Here is a 26,959-nt window from a genome sequence, read left to right as displayed (position 1 = left end):
GAGAAGTGCATTTCAGGGATTCATGCCTCTTTGTTCAACAATGGAAAGGACTTTATTTACTTTATGAATCACTTCCTACGAGGCATCAAGGAGAAAACCATATATGAGTTTCAAATCTAATACAGATGCAGACTGGGATAAAGATCTCTACTTTAAAAGGGCTATGTGGTCGATCCTTGCAAAATAAAAATAAAAAGCATAATGGGGTGGGGTGAGGAATCATCCAATTTAAAGTCCCACAAAATACAAGTCCATTGGAAGATATCGACCTGGAAGTAAACTTCCAGGGAGTTCGAGGCAGTTATATTCCCAGGTGTGTATACCAGGTGTGTATACCTATACCTTTCAATGGCCTTGCTTCTCATTCACCTTGAGTGTGTTTGCTTGGCTGGCAGGATTGTGGCCTCCAACTCTGGATAAATGCCTCTTGTATGCGTGGGTTGAGAATATAGAGAGAGATGTGGTCGCCATCAACCTTTTTTTTTTTTTTTTGCCAATGAATACCCTTGGAATTTTGATGAAGATGTCACGGGCGCCAGCCACAAAATGGTTCATTCACAAAAAAGTGAAGCAGTTAACCTAACCACAACATTATACTGATGTGTAAGATGATGGTCCTAATCGTCTTTTTCTCTCTCACTAAACATCGCCGCTTCTTTTCACTAGGTAAACTTGAGTTCTCATAAAATGAGAGAGGGAGTCCATTTCTCCCTCTGTGCCTCAATCATAGGTTTATCAGCCACTATCACTGCCCCATCTAGTCATCTCCCCACGACCCCACCGCACTGAAGCATCCCAAATTTTCTTTTGAGTCCCCAGCCCCCATGGCGGTGGCCGCTCTGGGTCTCTAGGAGGGCAGTTCATTCACAAAAGGCGACGAGGTTAAATGCATACTCAAAACACTACACTTTGTAAGATTCTGACTCTATCCATTCCCCTAAGTACAATACAGGGTTTGTAGGGATTCGAACATTTATATACCATCAGTCTCATGTGTGGACTCTCTGTTGGCTGCAAAGGTCCAATCGGTCACTAGAGTTCTATTCCAGGGGTTTCCAGTGTTCCACAAGCTTCGTTCAGGTATTCTATGGCATGTCCGTGTTAAATATTCCTATTGATTTTTAGCTGTATTTTCCATTGCTTCTTTTATTTCTTATATTGTCTTTTATTGCGATCCAAATGCAAATTGTCATTCTATGAAATAGCATTTAAAATACCATTTAAAATCACACAGCACCTAGCACAGTGTGTTACAATTGCTACAACGGGCAAGGGGAGGGGAATACAGTGGTATCTCTGGTTGCGAACGGGATCCGTTCCGGAGCCCCGTTCGCAACATGAGCAGAACGCAACCCGCATCTGCATGGGTTGCGATTCGCCGCTTCTGCGCATGCGTGTGACGTCAACACGCGCGTCTGCGCATGTGGCGAAACCCGCAAGTAACCCTTTCCGGTACTTCCGGGTCGCTGTGGGACACAACCTGAAAATGCTCAACCTGAAGCAAACGTAACAAGAGGTATTAACTGTAATTAAATGGTTTGTCAAGACCATCAAGTGGTCCATGGGGGGGGGGGATTCTCTAATCTACTTCATCGACTGCTCTAATCTACTTTGTTACATATGCTTCCTTCGGATGTGAATTGCAAAATGACAGAATCATAGAATGGTAGAGCTGGAATGGATCCAGGGGTCATCTAGTCCAACCCCCTGCAATATAGGGAATCTAAAGAAGACTGGCACTTTCCCCTCATGCTGTGCGCACTTCTAGGATTCCCCCATGGGTGGGTTCTTCAATGTGACGTGATCCTTATACTCTGGCCGAAGCTCGTCCCACATCCGAAGCATTTGGATGGTTCCTCCCCTGTGGACCGGAGTCGCCATGGGAGCTATTTCCATGTTCCAAGGCAGCTGTTCCAGGTGCAGCCTCTGGTGCTTTTTCAGGCTCTCGTTCCGCCGGAAGCTTTTCCCGCACTCCAGGCAGCTGTAAGGTTTCTCCCCGGTGTGGGTTCCCTCGTGAGCGGTGAGGTTGCTCTTCTGGCGGAAGCTCTTCCCGCACTCAGGGCACGTGTACGGCTTCTCTCCCGTGTGGATATTCTGGTGCGAGATGAGGGAGTCTCTCCTCATGAAGCTCTTCCCGCACTCCTGGCACTGGAAGGGCTTCTCGCCCGTGTGGATCCTCTGGTGCGAAACGAGGGACCCTTTCACAATGAAGCTCTTCCCGCACTCCAGGCATTTGAACGGCTTCTCGCCGGTGTGGAGCAGCTGGTGCAAGTTGAGCGTGCCTCGCCGCGTGAAGCTCCTCCCACACTCAAAGCACTGGAACCGCTTCTCGCCCGTGTGGATGCTCTGGTGAGAAACAAGGTTCGAGTTCTTCCGGAAGCACTTCCCGCACTCGGAGCACTTGAAGGGTTTCTCCTCGGTGTGGATGCTCTGATGTGAGATAAGGGCGCCTTTCCGGATGAAGCTCTGCCCGCACTCCAGGCACCGGAAAGGCTTCTCGCCGGAGTGGATCCTCTGGTGCAAATTGAGGTTGCCTTTGCTGTTGAAGCTCTGGCCGCACTCAAAGCACTTGAAGGGCTTTTCGCCCGTGTGAGTTCCCTGATGAGCGGTGAGGCTCTTCTTCTCTCTGAAACTCTGTCCGCACTCCAGGCAGTGAAAGGGCTTCTCGCCGGTGTGGATTCTCCGGTGAGAGATGAGGCTCGAATTCCTGCAGTAGCTCTTGCCGCACTCCGAGCACTTGTAGGGCTTGTCCCTCGCGTGGATTCTCTGGTGGAAAATAAGGCTCCCTTTCCGGTTGAACCTCCTCCCGCACTCCAGACACTTGTAGGGCTTCTCCCCCGTGTGGATCCTCTGGTGCGAGATGAGGGAGTCCCGGCGAATGAAGCTCTTGCCGCAATCGGCGCACTCGTACGGCTTCTCCCCTCTGTGGATCTTCTCGTGCGACGTCACGCTGGAGCTCCGGCTGAAGCCCTTCCCACACTCCAGGCATTTGAACGGCTTCTCCCCAGTGTGGACTTTGGAATGAGCATCGAGGCTCGATTTCCATTTGAACATTTTGCCGCACACCGGACACCTTTCCTTCCTCTTGTCCTGTTTCTCTTCGGCTGGGATTTCGCAGGCGCGGCTGCCTCGACGGGCAGACGACTCCTTGCTCTTCTGTTTAGCTTCCGCTTTCCTCCTTGGCTCTCTGCCCTCTTTGCGTCGGGCTCTTGGCAAGGACGCCGCGCTGCGTTCCCCTTCGCCCTGACTCCCTGCTCCTGGAACAAAAGGAAGCTTCGTAAGTACTGAAGTGAGAAAGGGAGTATTCACTGCAGATCACAAATGGGAGGGTGACTTTACCAGCTACGAGGAAAAGGGAGCCTTAGCCACAGAAAAAAGGGAGATGCTCACCTATGAGCTTTTGCACAGTCCTTTCCCAGAGTTCCTCACTGCTCCCAGCCTGCACTGCTGCTTCGTGGGCACCCAAGCCTTGCTGTTCCAGGGAGGTGACCATTTTCCAGTTCTCCTCCATGACCTCCCTGTGCAGGGCCCTTTGGTCCGGATCCAGCGAGCTCCATTCCTCCGCGGTGAAACATACAGCCACATCCTCAAATGTCACCTGAGTGGGGGATAAAAAAAAATGTGATCTCTGCATGGAGAATGGCAAAGAAGAGGAAGAAGGAAAAGCTTGTTTACGTAGCTGCCTTTCAAGATTTAAATCATCAGAAACAACATTCGCAGCTTCCTTCCTGGGCAGCTAGGATGAGAGCAGATGGGGAAGAGGTTGATTTTTGCGGGAATGTTGTGGATAGTAGAAGAGGATATATTGATTAAATATTATCCTTCCTTAACCCACCTCTCTCAGCAACCAGAAACATCATAACGTGGTGGAACGCTCTGTCACAAGAGACTAGGGCCCTGCGGGACTTGACGTCTTTCTGCAGGCCCTGCAAGACAGAGCTGTTCCGCCTGGTCTTTGGTTTGGATTCGGTCTGACCCTTATGTTTCCCTCCCCTTATGGTCTTGATTTATCAGCTACTTTAAAATGAGGCTGCATTTTAAATTGCATTTTAACCTGTATTTTAAATTGGTTTTTTTCTTTTCTTTTCTCCCCCCCCCCTTTTTTCCCCTATTATGTTTTTACTGTGATTTTATTGGTGTTAGCCGCCCTGAGCCCGGTTCTGGCCAGGGAGGGCGGGGTATAAAAAAAAATTATTACTGTTATTATTATTATTATTATTATTATTATTATTATTATTATTATTACCACCAGACACTGGAGAGACCTGTCAGGAGTAAGCATGGAGCAATGGTACCAAATAGTATGGAAAACAGCCTTACCAGAAAAATTAACCAATAAATTGAAACTGACACGGGGACAAATAGAAGAAGACGCCTTCACCCCGGTATGGCTCCCCTTTATCACACACAGCCCAACAAGACAATGACAAAAATCCACCAACAGCATACAAATCAATATGGCTAACCTGATCCAAAACACCCACCCACCCCACTCACACATGTAAACAAAGACCACCACAGCCAACCACAAATGAACAGCCACACCCTAGGACAACCCCAACCTCTCTCACCACCAAAGGAACACAAGTGAACAGCAAAGAACCTGCACAAGCGACGCTGACACAAAACCCCACATATATTAAAGAAAATAGAAACATTGCCAACCGACCCCACCCCCATCCATCTTTCCCCCACTCCACCTCTTTCCCCCTTTTCTTCCTAATGTCTCAACAAATGAAACCGATTTGTAAAAAAAAAAGTTACATGGGGAAAAAATACGAGAGGGAGACATTGCACATACCTTTGTAAATCAAGAAAATCTTTAATCAAAGTACATTAAAAATAAAAATAAAAATATTATCCTTCCTCACTCACACTAGTGAGTCAGTAGCAGAGTACATTCCCCTGTATATAGCAGGAAGTTAGTTGGTAGATTTGTTTGAATCTCTTTACTTAAGGAATCCAATCCAGCATTGTCCGGATTGGGTTTTGTTCCTCATAAATTCCCCTTTAAAGGTAAAGGTAAAGGGACCTTGACCATTAGGTCTAGTTGTGACCGACTCTGGGGTTGCGGCGCTCATCTCGCTTTATTGGCCGAGGGAGCCGACATACAGCTTACAGGTCATGTGGCCAGCATGACTAAGCCGCTTCTGGCGAACAAGAGCAGCGCATGGAAACGCCATTTACCTCCCCGCCGGAGTGGTACCTATTTATCTACTTGCACGTTGACGTGCTTTCGAACTGCTAGGTTGCCAGGAGCAGGGACCGAGCAACAGGAGCTCATCCCGTCGTGGGGATTCGAACCGCTGACCTTCTGATCGGCAAGTCCTAGGCTCTGTGGTTTAACCCACAGCGCCACCCGCGTCCCAAATTCCCCTTTAATCCCTTCTAAAAATAAAGAATAAAGACAAAACAGTCTTCTCTTAAAATATTGATAAGAAGTTTACTGACGTTCAGTAAGCAAACTGAATGCAGACTTTAGCTTATAGTTACAGAACAGAGTTTGAGTTCATCCCATATGGGAATGAGTCCATGTGCTGCTGGCTGAGAGCCGGCAGACAACAAAATACATCAACATGAAATAAAACAAAGAAGAAGGGGGAATTTACCAGGAACAAAACCCAATCTGAACAACCTAGACTGGATTGCTTAAGTAAAGAGATTCAGACGAATCTACCAACTAGTTTCCTGCAATATACTGGAGAACATACTCTGCTACCGACTCAGTAGCGTGAGTGAGGAAGGATTATATTTCATCAATATATCCTCTCCTGCTATCCACAACATTCCCACAATTTTTCCAGGCCCAGTGAGTTGTGCAGGACACAGAGGCAGCCAGGCTCACCTGCAGCCTCTTCTCTTACCTGTTCCAGAGGCACAGAAGGTGCTTCCAATCCGCCATCAGGAAGGGGCGAGGGAGGACACACCACAATAATCATCAGTCCTTCTCCTGCAAGGGGAACAAAGATGACAGGAAGACCGGTTTCTTAATTATTTAGACCAATGGTGTGCAGTCAATGGACTAAGGGGACTAGGCTAGTCTTCCCCAAGCCCACAAAGTTTCTGCTGGGCTTAGGGAGGGAAGAATGATTCTCAAGCATGGGACGTCAGGATGTCAAGATGCTGAAATGGCTAAAATGTCCGGAAGAATCAGAGATCAGGAAGACCAAAAGTTTAATAAGGGATGGGGAAATTTATAATTATCTTAAAAACCATTGTAAACAGCCAAAATTGTTAGTAGGATTGTACATTGGTACCTTGGTTACCGAACGGCTTAGTTGTCGAACAAATCGGCTCCCAAACACCACAAACCCGGAAGTGAGTGTTCCGGTTTGCAAACATTTTCCAGAAGCCGAACGTCCGACACAGCTTCCGCGGCTTCCGACTGAGTGCAGGAAGCTCCTGCAGCCAACCGGAAGCCGCGCCTTGGTTTTCGAACAGTTTCGGGAGTCGAACAGACTCCCGGAATGGATTAAGTTTGATAACCAAGGTACCACTATAGTTTAATGGGTGAATTTCGGATACAATGGAGATGTAAAAGATGTGATTGACATAAAAGATGCAGGAGCAAATGATGAATCATAGGACCCACAAAGGAGAGGAGGGAAGTCCAGGAGGTTCTTTGGAATCTTGTTTTTAAGTTGTATGTTGGATATGTAATTGTAATTTTTTTATCTGAAAAACCTAATTAATTAATTAATTTTTAAAAATGTCATGCATCCCCCGCCCCCGCAATCGTCCTCGCAAGCTTGCGCCTCTAGGCTTTATGCTGCCCTATGAAAAATAATCACAGCACACCACTCATTTAGGCCCTGCTTTTAAACCAAGACAGGCTTGCGACAGAAACCAAAACAACCAGACAACATGTTTAGAGGTTCCTCGGTGTGACGGGTACACGGGCACAGTTAGCCTGGTTCCCAGCCACAAATTCATGGAGGATTAAAAGTGCAAGATGAGCCTTCAGGATCAGGCCAAAGGGGGCCCATCTGGTCCAGCATCCTGTTCCGATAGTGGCCAACATTAATAGTGGAGTAGGAGAGCTTAGTTTGGTCGGAATAGAGGATACACTTCCAGAGTCAACACTAAATACATGACTTCTGGTAAATGAGTCAGAGGCCCCTGAAAATTTGTGTCACAGGCATCTTAGACCTGTCTATCCATGCACTGAGGTCCAGCTCTGAGGGCCTTTTGGCAGTTCCCTCACTGTGAGAAGTGAAGCTACAGGGAACCAGGCAGAGGGCCTTCTCGGTGGTGGTGCCCGACCTGTGGAACGCCCTCCCATCAGATGTCAAGGAAATAAACAACTATCTAACTTTTAGAAGACATCTGAAGGCAGCCCTGCTTAGGGAAGTTTTTAATTTTTGGCGTTTTTAATATTCTGTTGGCAGCCGCCCAGAGTGGCTGCAGAAACCCAGCCCGATGGGCAGGGTATAGATATCAAAATAATAATAATAATAGTAATAATAATAATAATTACTATCTGAAACCAGGGTGAAACACATTGGCATTATTTTCATCTCTCCTGCCCCCTTATTAGAGGAACTGTCAGTTCACAGTCTTAACAGTTAAAGCAGCAAGTTAGAACTGCAAGCACACTAAGTAAAAATTTTATGTTATTTTAACTTTAAATGGCAAAACTAACTGGGAAGCTCAGGAATCAAGAAGACAATTTTAAAAAAAAAATAATGAGAAATGTTTATAATTTATATACAAAATCATTGTGAACAGGTCAAAACATTAGCAGGATTTTAAACACAGTTGAAATGTAACAGAATGTATAGATAATCTAAGAAGATGAAAAATTGGAGAAGTATTGATATACAGTTGAAAGAGAATCAACAGGACCCGTGAAAGGGATGGGGGAAAGTCAGGCGATTCAGAGTAATCACAATAATTTGATTTGGAACTCGTTTTGTTGTATGTTTATATTTTGGAAAATCAAAATATATACCGTATTTTTCGCTCCATAAGACACACCTGACCATAAGACGCAACTAGTTTTTAGAGGAGGAAACAAGAAAAAATATTCTGAATGAAACAGTGGATGTATGATTTTTGTGGTTCATGCTATGGCCGCAGACATGTGATCTGATGGTGAATTTGGGGTGACCCAATGCAAAAATCCTGAGGATCCATGTGGATCCGTGCTTTGTAACCACATTTTTGCACCATTGCAGCACCAGGAAATAGTGGATGCGTAATTTTTTTGGTGCAGGCTGTAGCCATGGACATGCTATGTGATCTGATGGTGAATTTGGGGTGACCCAATGTAAAAAGCCTGAGGATCCATGGGCTTTTACCTCCCTCCTTCCAGACAGCCTCCGCTAACGTCCCTTATCTTTCTTCCGATCCCACCGATCAGCTGTTTCCTTCCAACACTCCCTTCCTTCTTTTTTGCCTTAATGTCTTTTCCTTAGCTGGAGCAGTTTTTTGCTCTTTCTTTTATTCTAATTTCTCTCCTTATTGCTTTAGTCTTCCTGTTTTCTCCCTTTGCAAGTTTGCTGTCTTTACCTCCCCCCTCCCAGGCAGCCTCCTTTATCTCTAGCATTCCTTATCTCTCTCCCGATCAGCAAACGATCAGCGGCTTTGTTTCAACACCCACTTCCCTCTTTCAAAAAAAAAAAAGCATGATCTGCTTTTTGCCCCAGGGCAATTCGGCTCCAGGGACCACGCATTCGCTCCATAAGACGCACAGATATTTCCCCTAACATTTTAGGAAGAAAAAAGTGTGTCTTATGGAGCGAAAAATACGGTATATATTTCAACAACAAAAAAACTTTAAAAGAGAGTGTCTTGCGTAGTTTTTATAGGAGGGAAAAGATAAATAGCTAAATGGTCAAATAACCCAGGGCTGTCTTCCACAAAAGTCTGCTACTATGGGAACTAGAGTTTAATTCCCACAAAATCGCCCTTCCAGAAAATACTGTATTAATTCCCGAACGACGGAAGCTAAGCATTTGGTGGAGTCAGCTCCTCCCCGACACAGGCTCAAGGGAAAACAAGAGAGACCCGCTCAAGAAGGGAAGACCCAAGCTAGGAGATGTCTTGTGAATCCTTACCCAACGAAGGAGCACCTTCGTCTTCTTCCTCCTGCTTGATCCACCACTTGGGGAGAGGCATCTGCCTGGGGTCTGACAGGTCCTCCTCTGCCTCAGAAAAGTTCACGGCTTCTTCTGCAAATAGTCCCTGCAGTTCAAAGAGCAGCAAGGATCAGAAAGAGAAAAGAGGGGACACAGAGAGAGAGAGAGAGAGAGAGAGAGAGAGATTAGGAAAGAAATGAGCGGTCCTCTCCTTGGAGGACTTCCAGAACGGGTGAAAAGTGGACAACCGTTGCACACTTTGGCAACGTCCTTGGAAAATATTCTCAGCCCCCTGGAACCACCAAGATGAAGCAAAGACCTGATGAAGAGAGCACAGCAGAGGTTATATTTTCTGAAAAGCCTCCACAAAAACAATCTCTCAAAGGACCTGTTGATGGCATTTTACCATTGTACTGTGGAGAGTGTATTACCTTATGGTCTCTGTGTGTGGTTTGGGAGCTGCACGGTCAGGGAAGAAACAATGCTGTCCAGGGTTGTAAAGACTGTGGAGAGAATAATTGGATGCACTCTTCCCACCTTGGATCAAATCTATGCTTCCAGGTGTCACAAGAAAGCTGCAGAGATAGTGCACGATAGTGCACACCCCAGAAATGATCTCTTTCAGCTTCTGCCTTCTGGAAGAAGGTACAGGGTTATTAAGACTAGGACTAGCTGCCTGAGAAACAGTTTCTATCCAAATGCGATTTCGGTTTTAAACGCAGTGTAAGGTAGTCTCGCTCACTGGAAGGACAGATCATGAAGCTGAGGCTCCAATACTTTGGCCACCTCATGAGAAGAGAAGGCTCCCTGGAAAAGACCCTGATGTTGGGAAAGATGGCGGGCACAAGGAGAAGGGGACGACAGAGGACGAGATGGTTGGATAGTGTTCTCGAAGCTACCAGCATGAGTTTGACCAAACTGCGGGAGGCAGTGGAAGACAGGAGTGCCTGGCATGCTCTGGTCAATGGGGTCACGAAGGGTCGGACATGACTAAACGACTAAAGAACAACAACAACAAGGTAGTCTCTATGTGAGTATATTGTATTCAGTTATGGGGTATCAGAGTTTTTAGGGGCTAACCAAGCTGGGATAGCAGGCTTGTTGGTTTTTGAATGTCTGATGTAGATTTTTCCAATTTTGTTGTTTTGTATGAGACAATGACAATAAAGCTTATCGTATCGTACCTGCTGTTCCTCCTCCTGCTTCACGTCTTCTGCTCGACTCGAGAGGAAACCTTCGGCCAGGGCCACCGCCTGGGTACCGGTCTCTGCTCCACGTTCCCTCACCCAGTTCTCCATCTCTGGGGGGAGGACAGCCAAGAACTGCTCTAGGAGAACCAGATCGGGCTTTTCGTGTCTATCGCTCTGGCCACAGTCACTCAGGGCAAAGATGGTGGAGTCAGCCACAAACCTTTCGGCAGGCCGTGGCAGAGAAACCGTCTGAAGTGCTGGAGCTGAGCATCTGAGCTGAGGGCGTCCACCTCGTTCAGGATCTTCTGCACGGTTCCTTCCCAGAATCCTCTGCTTCTCACCGTCTACTTATTCCATCTGTGCTCCAAGGCAGGGCCACCAAGGTGGTTCAAAGAACGCCTCCCTGCTCTGCCAATTTCGGTCATAAAGCAAAATCTGCCCCCTAAAATGTGGGTCCTGCAAAACCAACAAGAAGAACAATACATTTCTGCAATGCAGAACCTGCTCAGGGACCTCCACCAGTTGCTGAATTACTACCAGGCCCGAGTTCAAGTTGTTACCAGAAGGCCTTTAATAATCTGGGACCGTTTTACCCAAATTAATGTTATTAAGGGTGCCCAACATTGTCAGGAGAGATCCCGGTTCTCCATCACAGAGCTAGTTTAACCGTCAATCCCACTTCACAGAAAACTCTGGGAATTGTAGCTCTGCAAGGGGAATTTGGGGTGGAGGGTGTCTCTCCTCCAGCTCTCAGCACCCTTATAACAAACTACAGCTCCCAGATTTCTGGGAACAAGAGCTGTTCGAACCGGCATCATGGTGCTTTAACGTATGATGTGGCCAGAAAAGAGGCTCACAATGCATCATCTTTAGCTGGGGATGTTTGGGAAATTAAGCTGCTCCAAAGCAGGCATGATCAATCATGGACTATTATAGCTGTTATTTCTTGGTTGTCGGGAGATATTAGCCTGCCATCTTGCTAACGAAAGAGAAGATGCCAACAAGAGGAAAGAGGGGGAGGGAGTTTGTCCAGTGTACAACACCAAGGGGTTCTGGTGGCATCTTAGCTCATTATTATTATTATTGTTGTTGTTGTTGTTGTTGTTGTTGTTGTTGTTGTACCCCAGCCACTCTGGGCAGCTTCCAAAATACATAAAAACATAATAAAACATTACATATTAAAACATCGTCCCTAGACAGGGCTGCCATCAGATGTCTTCTAAAGGTTGTATGGCTACTCATCTCCTTGACATCGGATGGGAGGGAGTTCCACAGGCTCGGTGCCACCACCGAGAAGGCCAAACCCTCAGAATGCCAGATAGCAAAGCTCCTCAACGTAAAAAGAATATCCTGGATCAGCTGCACGTGAACTTAGGAATCTGAGAGGAGCCCTGCTGCAGAATCGTGCCAAAGTGGTAGGACCCGAGCACAAGACCCCTCTCCTTCTGTGCTTTCCTTCGGAAGCATTGGCCGAGCATACGGATAAAGCCTTGCGCTCTGCGGATTTCACAGAATCACCGAACTGTCGTGTCGGGAGGGACCCCCAAAGGCCATCTAGCCCAGCCCCCCACCCTGCAACGCCGACATCACAGCTCAATAATCCCTGACAGGTGGAACACCCAAGCTCTGCCAAGGATGGAGAGACCACTCGCTTCTCATCCGGGCTGAACGTACATACCCAACTCCCTCTTGCCTAACTGATGATCCACACCAGGAAAGGGTGCTGTTTTTTTGGGGGGGCTTGCCTCGCTCTTCTGTGCTCCCCAGGCCTTCCCCCACCCCCAAGGCACTGTCTGATCCCCACTTGGGGGGCAAAAGGAGGGCTTCCAGCCCCTTCATTCCCCAGCCCCACACATTGCACCCAAAGGCTGAAAGGGGGGGGGGGGAGAGACTCACGTGATTGGGAAGGACAAAGGACAGTTTCCCTCTGCAAGAAAGCCCTGCAGGGATGTGCGGGGAGGGCTGGGGGGGAGGAATGCGACCTCCCGGTTCAAGCTGCAGTGGGGCAGGAGCAGGAACCAGCTGTCAGCTTTGCAGAGAATAAATGCATCCGTGCAATTCAACCTCCGGCTGCAATCCAAGGCTGGCTTTTTTTCTTTTTTTGCAAAGCAGGATGGGGGAGCCGCCTTTGCTCCGGAGGACTCCTCCTCTCCTCCACCCCCACGCATCCACCTCCCCCCAAAAAATATGTCCTTCCTCTCTAGGAATCCGCTCTCACTTGCATCGGCATCGTTTTCACCCTTGCATGGCTGGAGGAGCAGCAGCGGCAGGAACGCGAAATCCGGGCGCAGCGAATCGATCCTTGCAAACAATTGCGCTTTGGAAGGTCCGCTGCCGGCAGGGTTGGCCGATCGTGGCCTCCTCTGAAGAGAAGGGCTGTCCCGGCCGGCTTGCATGCTGGCTCCTTAGCAAAGCAAGATCCCTGCAAGGTTGGCCCGATCGGACCGGTTTCGTCTATGGCAGGGAGGTCTGGCCCGCGAGGCGTTTTGGGGCGACCCTCGACAGGATTTGAAGGGAGAAAAAATAGAATCATATGATGCTAAAGTTGGAAAAGGGTCCCAAGGGTCATCTAGTCCAACCCCCGGCAATACAGAAATAAAGGCTTAAGAAAATTATTTTTGTGTGTCATGTGATCTTAACAGAAGCCCACCTGTCTTGTTTGTATATTAAATTTGCTGAATTTAACCCATTATTAGATTAGATTAGTGTGTGCACATATATACACACAAACACACACGCACACACACATATATATATACACACATACACACACATATACATTATTATTATTAAGTTTGCAGATGACACCACCATAACAGGTGGAGATGAATCAGCTTATAGAGGGGAGGTCCAAAAAATATCTACATGGTGCCTAGGGAACAACTTGCACCTTAATATCAGCAAGACAAAGGAGATGGACTTTCGGAGGAAGAGAGGAGAACTAGCCCCAAGGCTGTACATCGGGAGGGCTGTGTGAAGTCTCTTCCTTTAAATTCCTAGCAGTTTATTTCAGTGAAGAGGAGTTTGGAGTTTGGATTTGATATCCCGCTTTATCACTACGCTAAGGAGTCTCAAAGCAGCTAACATTCTCCTTTCCCTTCCTCCCCCAAAACAAACACTCTGTGAGGTGAGTGGGGCTGAGAGACTTCAGAGAAGTGTGACTGGCCCAAGGTCACCCAGCAGCTGCATGTGGAGGAGCGGAAACGCGAACCCAGTTCACCAGATTGCGAGTCTACCTCTCTTAACCACTACACCACACTTGGAAAATAAATACAACCCAGGTGGTTAAGAAAGCCCAACAGATACTCAATCTCTTCAGAGTATTGCAGAAGAATGATGTCAATCAACATTTGATTATCTCCTTCTACAATAGAAAGTGTCCTTTCATACTGCACCACGGTGTGGTATGCTGGTTTGACATCATCTGATAGGAAGTGCCTACAGAGGGTGGTGAATACAGCACAAGATACTATGGGCTGTCCGGTGAATCTGCTGGATGAAATACACACCCTGGCCGTCACTTTCTTGATCTCCTGCCCTCAGCTTCTATCCGTGGGCTGTTAGGCTGCTGAATGAAAAGATAACAACAGGGCAACTGATTTTCGGGTTTGGTGTCTGTGTGTGTCAGTAAACGAGGGGAATTAAGACTAAGAGAGCTGAGTGGGGGGTGCTTGTGTAATCTCACTGTATACAGATTTTACAAGTGACAATAAAGTATTTCAAAATTTCAAATTTCAATATATACACACACACACATTACATTTTCTGCTTTACAATTTAGAGTATTCATTCAAACAACCTTAAAATATCAATGACTTCCCTTCTCTTTCCATGTTTCATTTTACATAGCATAAATCCCTGCATATTTTATATAAACTAAACCATTCAGTATTCCAATATTGCATCCACCAAAACCTACTTACACCGTTGAATTTATCCTAATACTGCCAACGTTTTCAAGTGTGCACAATTCCCTCCCAAAATTAAACCCATTCTTGGTTGTGCATAAGGTCACCTAGTGAGCTATCCCAGCGGACAAAATGAACCTTCGAACATCAAAGCATACACACAGCCCCAAAGGTGCAAATTTTCAAAGGTTTATTAAGGGGAAAGCGGGGGGGACGGACAAAAAGATAGGATGAAAAGAAATAAATCACTTCGCACTAGATCACTGTTTCCCAAAGTGGGTTATACCGCCCCCCCAGGGGTTGCTGGAGCAATCCAGGGCCTTGTGTGTAACCGGGGGGCATTTAATAAAAATAAGGGGCAGTGGAAGCGTAAAGAAAGAAGAACGTTTTGAAGAACTGTATGTTGCATCTGTTGTGTAACAATGCTTATTGCCAGCAATATGTAGATAGAAATAAAAGTAAAAGTACCCCTGACCATTAGGTCCAGTCACGGACGACTCTGGGATTGCGGCACTCATCTCACTTTACTGGCCGAGGGAGCTGACGTTTGTCCACAGACAGTTTTCCGGATCATGTGGCCAGCATGACTAAGCCGCTTCTGGTGAACCAGAGCAGCGCATGGAAACGCTGTTTACCTTCCCACCAGAGAGGTACCTATTTATCTGCTTGCACTTTTGATGTGCTTTCGAACTGCTAGGTGGGCAGGAGCAGGGACCGAGCAACGGGAGCTCACCCCGTTGCGGGAATTCGAACCGCTGACCTTCTGATCAGCAAGTCCTAGGCTCTGTGGTTTAACCCACAGCGCCACCCGCGTCCCATGTAGACAGAAACACAGATATCTAAAAGAGCAGAAATTTGCCACTGCATCTGTTTGTTTGCTTAAAGAAGGTAGGTTTCCAGGGGGCACTGAGTAATATATTTATTTCTGGAAAGGGGGCGGTAGGCCAAATAAGTTTGGGAACATTTGCACCAGACAGACTCAGTGAGAAGTTCCAAAACATGCATGGAATAACCTTGTAGTGCGAGACGGCAGAGGGATGTTGAAAGGGAAGACAAATTTCACAGGGGAAGGGTCCTACTTTTAGCCCTGTAACTCTGGGCGCAGGGGGAAGGAAATCTGCCAAACAGGATGGGATTTGGGGATGCCCTGGGTGGCATGACCCTTTGGCACCAAGGCAAAGAGCAGGTCGGAGGAGCAAGAGATGTTTCCTCCAGGCGCCTGGCAAAAAGGACTGTAGGTGGGTATGGTGGGAGTGATTCCATCTTGCGGCTTTTGTTGCGTAACTGGACATAAAACAACAGAAGAGATTCAAGATCATTGGCACAGAAAAATTGAGACGGACATTTTTTCTTCTCCAGCTTCTTTGCAGCTCATGGAACAATCTGGGTATTGATAGGGCTTCGCCATCTGCAATTGATTTGAGATGTGGCCGGGTTTCTGTTCCAAGTAAAGCTCTCTAGACATTTCGACGGTTTCTCCCGTGTGGATGGTTTGATGACAACTTAGGCTTTTCCTCCAAGCAAATCTCTTTCCGCACTCCAGGCATTCGTACGGCTTCTCCCCGGTGTGGATTCTCTGATGACAGCTAAGGCTAGTGTTCCTGGTGAAGCTCTTGCCGCACTCCAAGCATTTATATGGCGTCTCCCCTCTGTGAGTCAGTTGATGCACGGTGAGGTAATTTTTCTGAGTAAAGCTTTTCCCACACTCCGGGCATTTAAATGGTTTCTGCCCTCTGTGCTTCATCTGATGTAAACTGAGGTTCTTCTTCTCTGTGAAGTTTTTCCCGCACTCCAAACATTGATACGGCTTCGCCCCGGTGTGACTCCTATGATGCCTGTTGAGGTCCGTTTTCCGAATAAAGCTCTTCCCGCACTCCAAACACGTATACGGTTTCTCCCCGGTGTGAATCCGGAGGTGATTTTTAAGGTGGCCTTCGTACCAAAAGCCCTGGCCGCACGCCAGGCATTTATACGGCTTCTCCCCAAAATGAACCCGCCTGTGTCTGTTGAGATCTTTGAGCTGGCCAAAGCTCTTTCCGCACTCCAAGCACCTATACGGCTTCTCCTCCCTGTGAGTCAGCTGGTGTATCGTGAGGTAATTTTTCTGAGCAAAGTTTTTCCCGCACTCGGGGCATTTAAATGGTTTCTCCCCTCTGTGATTCATCTGATGTGTACTGAGGCTCCTCTTCTGGGTGAAGCTTTTTTCGCACTCGAGACACTTATACGGCTTCTCCACCGTGTGGATCCACTGGTGTCTCTTGAGGTCTGTCCTCTGACTGAAGCTCTTTCCACACTCGGCGCATTTGTACGGCTTCTGCCCTGTGTGGATACGGAGGTGTTTCCGAAGGTAGGAACTTTTGGAAAAGCTCTTGCTGCAATTGATGCATTCGAAGAGCTTTTCCCCCGCGTCACTTGCCGTGCAGATGAAACTGTCCTCACACAAAGAGCACTGGCCGCTTTCTTTCCCGTCCTCCATTTCCTCTCCCGCTGGGATTTCAGCGACGTTGCCCCTTTGGGAGGAAAAGGATTTTTCCCTCCTCGTCTCCGGTTTTCCTTCTGGTTTTCTCCCCTGCTGTTCCTTCTCTTTACACCTGGCTCTTTCGTCTCCTGAGAAGAAGAGAGACAACATGTAAAGCCTGAACTCCAAGAAGTACGGTACAGTGGTACCTCAGGTTACAGACACTTCAGGTTACAGATTCCGCTAACTCAGAAATAGTACCTCGGGTTAAGAACTTTGCGTCAGGATGAGAACAGAAATTGCGCAGCAGTGGGAGGCCCCATTAGCTAAAGTGGTACCTCAGGTTAAGAACAGTTTCAGGTTAAGAACAGACCTCCGGAACGAATTAAGTTCTTAACCCATGGTACCACTGTAATTAAGAATGGATTGCTGTTGTGAGAAATAGGGGAAAGGAGAAAAATTTGCTATACAAGGCAGGATTAAGATGGTTGCCTCCCCCCAACCTGAAGCATTTCCCAATATAGAACCCCACTCTTTCAATAATAATAATAATAATAATAATAATTTATTTATACCCCACCCATCTGGCTGGGTTTCACCCATCTGTTGGGCGGCTCCCAATAGAAAAGAAGAAGAAGAAGAAGAAGAAGAAGAAGAAGAAGAAGAAGAAGAAGAAGAAGAAGAAGAAGAAGAAGAAGAAGAAGAAGAAGAAGAAGAAGAAGCAGCAGCAGCAGCTATTTTCCAGGTGCAGAGAGCACATTTCCTCCTTTTGCCTCCTTTTTTGAGAGAAATGCAGAGAGAGTGGTCATCCTACTGCTTAGCATTCTAAGGGATAAAACGAACTGGATTCCTCAAGAGGAAGAAAATTCGGATTTGAGAACAGATGATGATGATGATGATGATAATTTATTTATACCCTGCCCACCTGCTGGGTTTCCCCAGCCACTCTGGGCAGCTCCCAACAAAATATTAAAAACAAAATAAAACATCAAACATTAAAAACTTCCCTAAGCAGTGCTGCCTTCAGATGTCTTCTAAAAGTCAGATAGTTGTTTATTTCCTTGACATCTGATGGGACGGCATTCCATAGGGTGGGTGCCACTACCGAGAAGGCCCTCTGACTGGTATGTATTCAACTAAAGGAATACATTAGATAAGCTGCCAGAAAATATGCCTTGAGGCAAATAGGGTTGCCATACGTCCGGGATTCGGCCGTCGGAAACAGCTCCCCGTCAGAAAGTGCCTTAATGTCCGGCAACCCATGTCGAAGGTGTAGATCTTGGCGAATTTCTTTTAAAAATAGCTCAAAAACTTTTTTTAGAAGGACTTCCACTAGTTATCGTATCATAGCACTTGCAGGAAATAGGCAGAAAATATCTTATTCTCAGATGAGACCACCAGGGGGAAAACGCATCTTGATTGTTAGGAAGAAAAGGAACAGCCAACCCTCCCTGCCTTGTAATCTAGTAAAAGGAAAAGCTTCACGAGGGTCTTATCATCCCCAAACCAAGAGAAAGTGCAGGGGGCAAGGGGCCTTACCCAAAAAGGCCACGATGCCACCATTCTCCTCCATGACTTCCCTGTGCAGGGTTCTTTGGCTCGGATCCAGCAGCTCCCACTCCTCCTCAGTGAAACACACAGCCACCTCCTCAAGCGTCACCAGACCCTGAAAGGGAAGAGACCATTTCCCGCTCGCAGTTAATGCAACAGATTATTATTATTATTATTATTATTAATACCCCAGCCACTCTGGGCGGCTCCTAACAGAATATTAAAAATACAATAAAACATCAAACATTAAAAAGTGCCCTAAACAGGGCTGCCTTCAGATGTCTGCTAAAAGTCGGATAGTTGTTTATTTCCTTGACATCTGATGGGAGGGCATTCCACAGGGCAGGCGCCACCACCGAGAAGGCCCTCTGCCTGGTTTCCTGTAACCTCACTTCTTGCAGGGAGGGAACCGCCAGAAGGCCCTCAGAGCTGGACCTCAGTGTCTGGGCTGAACGATGGGGGTGGAGACGCTCCTTCAGGTATACTGGGCTGAGGCCGTTTAGGGCTTTAAAGGTCAGCACCAACACTTTGAATTGTGCTCGGAAATGCACTGGGAGCCAATGAAGATCTTTCAGGACAGGTGGTATAACAAGCCCCCCCCCTCCAAAAAAGAGCCACATTTTAAAAGGCTATAGGATGTCCATCAGGTCAACCAAAGGCCTGGTTAAAAAGGGACATTTTTGCCTGGTCCTAAAGGTGTGTAATGAAGGTGCCAGGCGAAAGTCCCTAGGGAGAGCATTCCACAGATGGGGAGCCACTGCGGAGAAGGCATATTCCTGTTGATATTTCCATTCCACCTTAAGAAACAGACATGGGATTGTTACGTGTCACATGTCTGTTTACATTCCAGCACAGTATGCTGGGAACTTCCACTGTATGTATAGCTTTTGCTGCTCTCTCTGAGACGATGAGAGAGATGACATGTTTCTTTGTCCTGATTTACGATTAATAAATCTGTAGTTATAGTATGCTTCCACAAGCCTCACACCTATTCTGTGTGCTCTGTTCAATCTGCTGCTAGTGTGCCCTGGCTCAGAAGCACGGATCGCTGATTTACGTCAGAGCAGAGGTGATGGTCTTTGCACCGGGCCGCTGGAAGGAGACGGCCCAGCCGGGGCTAGCCAGCTGGCCTCCCGGCCCTCTGCATGTCGACAATTCCTGCATTGCAAGGGGGTTGGACTAGATGACCCTCAGGTCCCCTTCCAACTCTATGATCTTACTTGATCTGTATGCTGAGTAGTAGCTTCAGCACAAAGAGATGATCTTTCCAGCATCAGTGGAGCCTCCTTTGCCTCAGGAACGTCAGCAGCCACTCCTTCAAACAGGCCCTGTAAAGAAAACAGGGATTAAGGACAGAGAGAGAGAGAGAGAGAGAGAGAAGGGTTAGCAAAAAGAAACCCCCTAGGTCTGGAGTGGGATGTCACCTCTGAAGAGGATTTGTAGGAAAAGTGGGCCAACTGGCAGGGTTTCACAATATTATTGGAAATCTCTGTGTTATCAGGATGAAACTGTCTCTCACCAGATTCTGGGAGTAAAGAGAGAAATGGATGAGAAAAAGGATATACATGGAATAAGTGTTAGGAGATGCCCTAATGTAACATGTCACTCGATAAAACTTCTTCAGACACTGAATACCTGGGTAAACATAGATAATAGATAGATGATAGATAGATAGATGATAGATAGATAGATAGATAGATAGATAGATAGATAGATAGATAAATAGATGATAGATGATAGATAGATAGATAGATGATAGATAGATAGATAGATGATAGATAGATAGATAGATAGATAGATAGATAGATAGATGATAGATAGATAGATAGATAGATAGAGAGATAGATAGAGAGATAGATAGAGAGATAGAGAGATAGATATAGATAGACAGACAGATAGATAGATAGATAGATAGATAGATGATAGATAGATAGATGATAGATAGATAGATGATAGATAGATAGATAGATAGATAGATAGATAGATGATAGATAGATAGATGATAGATAGATAGATGATAGATATAGATAGATAATAGATAGATGATAGATAATAGATAGAGATATATAGGATTTTTAAACATTTATATTCTAAATACCTAAACAATAGAAGAAAAGGGATAATGGATGACCAGCACATCGGCTGTAATGTAGCAGTTAAAATTTAACAAGTAATTTATTTTTGCCGCAGCCTCTAATATCCACAACAATAAAAATGTTTTTGTTTATTTTATGAAAATACAGCCATCAGCACAAAACTATGAAAATGAAACTCTCTCACCTGCTGCTCTTCCTGCTTCTTCTCCTCTGCCAGGCTCAGGAGGAAACCTTCTGCCAGGGCCACCGCCTGGGAACTGGTCTCTGCTCCACATTCCCTGACCCAGTTCTCCATCTCCGGGGGGAGGACAGCCAGGAACTGCTCCAAGATCACCAGGTCCAGCATCTGAGCTTTCGTGTATCGCTCCGGCTTCAGCCACTGACAACAGAGATGGTGGAGCCGGCTGCAAACCTTTCTGGGTTCCTCGGCCTCCTGGTAGCGAAAGTGCCTGAAACGTCGGCACCGAGCATCTGAGCTGAGTGGGTTCTCCTCGCCCAGGACCATTTGCCAGGTGTTTTCCCAGCATCCTTTAATGCCTGCGGCTTGGATGACATGGGATCCTCTCCCTGCCACTGGGCCAGCCAATTCTGCCTCTTCCACCTTCAGCGCATGATCTGAGGGAGCCTCCGACATGGCTGAAAAACGTGTCCCTTTCCCTCCTCAGTCAGATGCCGTCTTAAGGAAAAAGCTGGCCAAAGAAACGAGGACCCGGAGACCTGCACAGCTGAGAAAGATACCTAGGAATAAGAACATTTTGAAAATATTTCATTTTATCGATTGCAGAGAGATAAATAAGATAAATAAAAAGCAAAGGGGAAATTAAAAGGGATACCTTAAATAAACATTTTTAAAGGCCAAGGAGAACAGCAATAACAAAATACAGTGGTACCTCGGGTTACAGATGCTTCAGGTTATAGACACTTCAGGTTACAGACTCCGCTAACCCAGAAATAGTACCTCAGGTTAAGAACTTTGCTTCAGGACGAGAACAGAAATTGCGTGGCGGCAGCGGGAAGCACCATTAGCTAAAGTGGTACCTCAGGTTAAGAACAGTTTCAGGTTAAGAACGGACCTCCAGAACGAATTAAGTATGTAACCAGAGGTACCACTGTAAGGATACCTTTAAAAAAACATTTTAAAAGGCCAAGGACAACAGCAATAGCAAAATACAGTGGTACCTCGGGTTACAGGTGCTTCAGGTTACATACGCTTCAGGTTACAGACTCTGCTAACCCAGAAATAGTACCTCGGGCAGTGGGAGGCCCTATTAGCTAAAGTGGTACCTCAGGTTAAAAACCGTTTCAGGTTAAGAACGGACCTCCAGAACAAATTAAGTTCTTAGCCAGAGGTACCACCATATATGTTACAAAACTATATATAGTATACATGTAGATAAAGCCATTGTTTTCCGCCAGTGTACTGCAGCTCAGTCGGTGGATCACGAGACTCTTAATCTCAGGGTTGTGGGTTTGAATCCCATGTTTGGTGAAAGATTCCTGCATTGCAGGGGGCTGGACTAGATGACTCTTGGGGTCCCTTTCAGTGCTGCCGTTCTATGATTCTAAGCTGGCTCCCCATGGAATCTTTCAATGTTTGATGTTGTTGCTGTTGCTGTTTTTCCTGTACAGTGGTACCTCGGGTTTAGAACTTAATTCGTTCTGGAGGTCCGTTCTTAACCTGAAACTGTTCTTAACCTGAGGTACCACTTTAGCTAATGGGGCCTCCTGCTGCCGCCACACCACCGCTGTGTGATTTCTGTTCTCATCCTGAAGCAAAGTTCTTAACCCGAGGTACTATTTCTGGGTTAGCGGAGTCTGTAACCTGAAGCATCTGTAACCTGAAGCGTGTGTAACCCAAAGTACGACTGTACGACCTCTGGTTACGTCCGCTTCATGTTACGTTCTTTCAGGTTACGTCCGGCTGTGACCTGGAAGTACCGGAAAGGGTTACTTCCGGGTTTCACCGCTCGCGCATGCACAGACACGCAAAATGACATCACGCGCATGCGCAGAAGTGGTGAATTGCAAACCGTGCGTGCGCAGATAAGCCGCTGCGGGTTGCACTCTTTTCATGTTGCGAACGGGCCTCCGGAACGGATCCCGTTCGCAACCAGAGGTACCATTTTTTTTTTTTAATGAATTTTTATTAGTTTTCAATACAATCATACAATTTTATCCAAATTTTAACTGATTTTAACAAAGTACAAATTTTGGTCTTCCTTCAGCTTCTCTGGTAATCATCCATTTTTACCCTTCAATACGCATTTCTTTAATTGCATTGCCATTTGTCTTCCCTCCCTTTTCTATTTTCTTTCAACAATACCTCTTAAAATTTTACAGTGCTTCTTGGCACCCCACTAGCGTTGTTTGCACCTCACATATATTTTTCAGATATTCTACAAATTTTCCCCAGTCCTCGATGAACTTTTGGTTTCGAGCGTATCTTATTTTCCCAGTCAATTTGTCCAGTTCCGCATAATCAGTCAGTTTCATTCTCCATTCTTGAATCGTCGGTATTTCCTCTTGTTTCCATTTCTGGGCCATTAAAATTCTTGCTGCCATAACTGCATACTGGAAGAGTTTACAGTCTTTTCTTCTTATTTCTTTTCCTGTAATCCCTAAAAGAAAGGCTTCTGGTTTCTTAACAAAAGTGTATTTTAACATCTTTTTCAATTCATTATATATTGCTTCCCAGAAACTCTTTACTTTCTTACACTCCCACCACGTATGGGAGAATGTTCCCTCTTTTTCTTTACATTTCCAGCACTTATTACATGTTTTATACATTTTTGCCAATTTCACCGGTGTGATATACCATCTATAAAACATTTTCATTACATTTTCCTTCAACCCCGTGCATGCAGTAAATTTTAAACCTTCCTTCCAAAGTTTTTCCCAATCTTCAAATTGAATGTTATATCCAAAATCTTTGGCCCACTGTATCATTACCGATTTCACCTCTTCATCTTTCGTAAACCATTCTAACAACCAGAGGTACCATTGTATTTCTGTTGGAGTGGCAGGGGCAACCCAGCCAGATGAGTGGGGTATTAGAAATATATGGTGGTGGTGACGAATGCCTGCTTTTCTCCCCAGTCCCTCATAGAGTTGGAAGGGACCCAAGGGTCATCTAGTCCAACCCACTGCAATGCAGGAATCTCAGCTAAAGCATCCCTGACAGTTGGCCATCTAACCTCTGCTTTCAAAACCTCCAAGGAAGGAGAGTCCATCACCTCCCGAGGGGGGAGGCCATTCCACTGTCAAACAGCTCTGACTGTCAGAAAGTTTTTCTGTATGGAATCTTCTTGCCTGTGACTTTAAGCCATGAGTTCGAGTCCTACCCTCTGGAACAGGAGAAAACAAGCTTGCTCCACGTTCCATGTGACAGCCCTTGAGACCTTTGAAAATGGCTCTCCTTTCTCCTCCCAGTCTCTTCTTTTCCAGGCTACCCATCTCCCTCCAAAGGCTTGGTTTCCAGACCCTTGATCATCCTGGCCGCCCTCCTCTTCCCCCACCTTCCAGCTTGTCAATACAGTATCCATTTTGTCCAGCCCTACTGGGCTTCTCCCCACTTGGGGGCTTTCTTCCCACCCACCCCTTCCGTTTCCCCACTTGCATTTCCCAGGCTCCCAGTCCCTACTGCAAATCTGGTGGTGGTGGTATTATTATTATTCGGGGAAGTTTTTAACATGTGACATTTTAATGTATTTTTAAAACTTTGTTGGAAGCCGCCCAGATTGGCTGGGGAGACCCAGCCAGATGGGCGGGGTACAAATAATAAATTATTATTATTATTGTTTTTTCCTGGGGGGGCGGGTGGACGCAGGGGTACGCATACCCCTAAACACATAGCTGTCAACTTTTCCATTTTCTTGCGAGGAATCCTATTCGGAATAAGGAAATTTCCCTTTAAAAAAGGGAAACGTTGACAGCTATGCCTAAACATTTTGTGAATTTTTGTACTTTTGTCCATTTACTGTATTTATTTGAACTATAAAATGGTGGTTTTCTTGAGTCAAAATGAGAGTACCCCAAACATTTTTTTTTTTAGAAAAAAGCACTGATCATTGTTATTATTCAGATTTACACACCACTCTTCATTCAAAGAACACGGGGCAATTTTGCAACATGAAAACACAAACATGCATAACAGAATAATCATAATAATAAATAGCAACGACACCCCCAGGCCACCCTTCACCAAATGCAAGAGGAGAGAGACTCACCAGATTTCCCTGCTACCCCGATTTAAATAAACACCCGGCTCCTTATGCAGGATCAGGACGCAGCCTCGCCGCAAAACACCCTCTGCTCTCCATGGGATCGCCTCTCCAGCTTCCCTGATCTGCAAAGCAGGATGGGGAGGGGCCTTGGCTAGGGAGGCTTTTGCCCTCCCCCTCTCCACCCGCTCCCCAGATTTCGCTCCTCTCTAGGAACCGGCCTCCAGTTAACCCTCTGAGGACCGGGGAGCGAGATCGCTGCCTCCTGCAATCCTGTGGCCGCCTGCGCGCTGCAGAGCTGCCTTCCCTCGTCTGCAAAGCTTGCAAATCGCGGAGAGCTTTGAAAAGATCCGCTGGATCATTTTTTCCTGCCTGTTGCAGCAAGTTGCAACGCGCCGGACTAGCGAGCTGCATGGTTTTTAATTGGATTTTTATTTTTTACGCACGCACACAGGAGACTAGGAATAAATAGACAATTGATAGGATAGCTCGGTTGGTAAAGCAGGAGACGCTTCCAAAAAAAAATTATTTTCAAGTTTATACATTTCACCAATTTCGCAATCATCCTAACATTTCGAAACTTGACTTCCTCCCCCACTCTTTCCGCGGTTCCTTAAATTTATTTTTTAATATCTTCTGCATATCCAAATCAACTTAATTTGCCCATTTATTCATCCACTTTGAATATATACTCTTACGAAACTGCAGGTCATTACAATAATCATGCCAATGTTCTTACCTGTTTACAATTTGTCTGTAAATATTCAGTGAACCATTTCCATTCTTTTATAAAAATGTTTGTTATCTTGATTTCTTATTCTTCCAGTAAGTTTTGCCATTTCTGCATATTCCGTAAGTTTTGGATCCATTCTTCCTTTGCCGGGACTTCTGCTACTTTCCATTTGGGGGCAAGGGACATTCTTGCCGCTGTAGTAGCATACATGAATAACTTTCTATACAGTTTACGTAGTTCTATCCCTATAATTCCCAAAAGAATTGCTGCATAGTTTTTAATTGGAAAAAAAAAATTAACACACACAAGAGACTAGGAATAATTGGGTAATTGATAGGATAACTCAGTTGGTAAAGCATGAGACTTCGTCTCAGGGTCTTCGAGTCTCATGTTAGGCAAACGATTCCTGCATTGCAGGGGTCCCTTTCCAATTCTATGATACATTATTTGTGCTCAGTCGGCAGAGCATGTGAGTTTGAGCCCCATGTTGGCCAAAAAGATCCCTGTGTTGGACTTGATGACACCAGGGATCCCTTCCCGCTCCACGATTCTACATGATTCTTGAAATATACTTAAGAGTCAAGAGTGGATTTCATGCTCTTTATTCAGCTCATAGTGGTGAGGAGGAATGGAAGTTTCCCCAAAGTATCTGCTTAATATACATTATTTACACAATGGGCTGCATGTGATTGGCTAATTCCTGAATTCTCCTGTAAGCCAATCAGGTTGTGGATTCACTTCCATCTGGAGCTGGATTGGGTGGCTCCTGCAGACCAACCATACTGCTGCATTGTTCTAGGACCAATCAGACTGCTGCATTTTGGATCCTATTGTTCTAGGACCAATCAGACTGCTGCATTTTGGATCCTATTCAACTCAGTACATAACAATTCTATGCTTCCAAAACAAAAAGAGGTTGCAAAGAGCTCCGAAAGGACCTCTTCAAACTGGGTGAATGGGTGGTAAAATATGTGCATGTGTGTATGCACATTACACTGATCCTGGTCCGACTGCACTGGCTGCCAGTTAGTTTCCAGTCCCAATTGAAAGTGCTGGTTTTGACCTACAAAGCCTTAAAACAGCTCAGGACCGCAATACCTCAAGGACAGCCTCTCCCAGTACGATCCAGACTCTGTGCTCATCACCTGAAGCCCTGCTTCGTGTGAAGTCTGGAGGGTAGCAACGTGAGAACGGGGCCTTTTCTGCAGTGGCTCCCCATTTGAGTAATGCTCTCCCCAGGGACGCTCACCTGGCGCCTTCATAATATATCTCTAGGTACCAGGCAGAAATGTTCCACTTCTCCCTGGCCTTTGGCTAAGTAAACAATATATGGCCTTTTAAATGTGTTTTGTGGGAGGGAGGATTATTGGTTTGTTTTAGTTTTATTATGTATTTTGTGTTCTCATTTTTGTATTTCTATGTATTTTATTTATGCTTTTCAGGTTTATACATTTCACTAATTTTACAATCCTTTTAATATTTCAAACCTTGACTTCCTTCCCCCACTTTCTGCAATTCCTTAAAAAAGTTTGTTGTCTTGATTTCTTATTCTTCCGATAAGTTTCGCAATTTCTGCATATTCCATACATTTTTGCATCCGTTCCTCCTTTGCTGGGATTGTGTGTGGTTGTTTTTTTGTTTTGGTTTTTTTAGGTTGCGAACCTCCCTGTCATCTTCAGATGAAGGGCAGTATACAAATTTAATAAAAACTGATAAATGATAA

The 26,959-nt window shown here is 45.8% G+C and overlaps 2 protein-coding genes across 4 annotated transcripts; both read right to left on the bottom strand.

Moving 5' to 3' along the window:
- Positions 1-29: 29 nt before the first annotated feature.
- Positions 30-12,432, bottom strand: LOC310753455 (uncharacterized protein). Of its 3 annotated transcripts, XM_083594787.1 has the most exons (7): positions 12,167-12,432; positions 10,491-10,726; positions 10,265-10,380; positions 9,060-9,186; positions 5,865-5,950; positions 3,391-3,598; positions 30-3,257 (listed from the first exon to the last, which is right to left on the bottom strand). In XM_083594787.1, the coding sequence occupies exons 3-7, from the start codon at positions 10,376-10,378 to the stop codon at positions 1,765-1,767; spliced, it is 2,028 nt and encodes a 675-aa protein (XP_083450913.1). In that variant the 5' UTR covers positions 10,379-10,380; positions 10,491-10,726; positions 12,167-12,432; the 3' UTR covers positions 30-1,764. The 3 variants fall into 3 exon arrangements, with proteins under 3 accessions (XP_083450913.1, XP_083450911.1, XP_083450912.1); XM_083594785.1 differs by having other exon boundaries at positions 10,265-10,726; XM_083594786.1 differs by lacking the exon at positions 12,167-12,432 and adding an exon at positions 11,949-12,155 and having other exon boundaries at positions 10,265-10,726.
- A 1,919-nt stretch (positions 12,433-14,351) lies between these two features.
- On the bottom strand, positions 14,352-24,843 carry LOC310756677 (uncharacterized protein). Its single transcript, XM_083601225.1, has 5 exons — positions 24,510-24,843; positions 20,468-21,021; positions 19,408-19,515; positions 18,176-18,302; positions 14,352-16,785 (listed from the first exon to the last, which is right to left on the bottom strand). Exons 2-5 carry the CDS (start codon positions 20,915-20,917, stop codon positions 15,494-15,496), a joined length of 1,977 nt encoding a protein of 658 aa, XP_083457351.1. The 5' UTR covers positions 20,918-21,021; positions 24,510-24,843; the 3' UTR covers positions 14,352-15,493.
- Between the last annotated feature and the right edge of the window lie 2,116 nt (positions 24,844-26,959).

Source organism: Podarcis filfolensis, assembly GCF_964270895.1.
Source record: "Podarcis filfolensis genome assembly, chromosome: 2".
NCBI lineage: Eukaryota > Metazoa > Chordata > Lepidosauria > Squamata > Lacertidae > Podarcis > Podarcis filfolensis.
The sequence above is the reverse complement of the archived record's forward strand: the minus strand, read 5'-3'. Positions and strand labels throughout refer to the sequence as shown.

Excerpts from the sequence above, each read along its gene's own strand:
- LOC310753455 (XM_083594785.1), bottom strand. The coding sequence starts at position 10,378 with ATGGAGAACTGGGTGAGGGAACGTGGAGCAGAGACCGGTACCCAGGCG. Across the intron at positions 5,951-9,059 it reads CGAAGGTGCTCCTTCGTTGG|GAGAAGGACTGATGATTATT; the intron begins GTAAGGATTCAC and ends TTCCCCTTGCAG. Across the intron at positions 3,599-5,864 it reads CTTCTGTGCCTCTGGAACAG|GTGACATTTGAGGATGTGGC; the intron begins GTAAGAGAAGAG and ends TCCCCCACTCAG.
- LOC310756677 (XM_083601225.1), bottom strand. The coding sequence starts at position 20,917 with ATGTCGGAGGCTCCCTCAGATCATGCGCTGAAGGTGGAAGAGGCAGAA. Across the intron at positions 19,516-20,467 it reads AGAAGCAGGAAGAGCAGCAG|GGCCTGTTTGAAGGAGTGGC; the intron begins GTGAGAGAGTTT and ends TTTTCTTTACAG. Across the intron at positions 18,303-19,407 it reads CTACTCAGCATACAGATCAA|GGTCTGGTGACGCTTGAGGA; the intron begins GTAAGATCATAG and ends CTTCCCTTTCAG.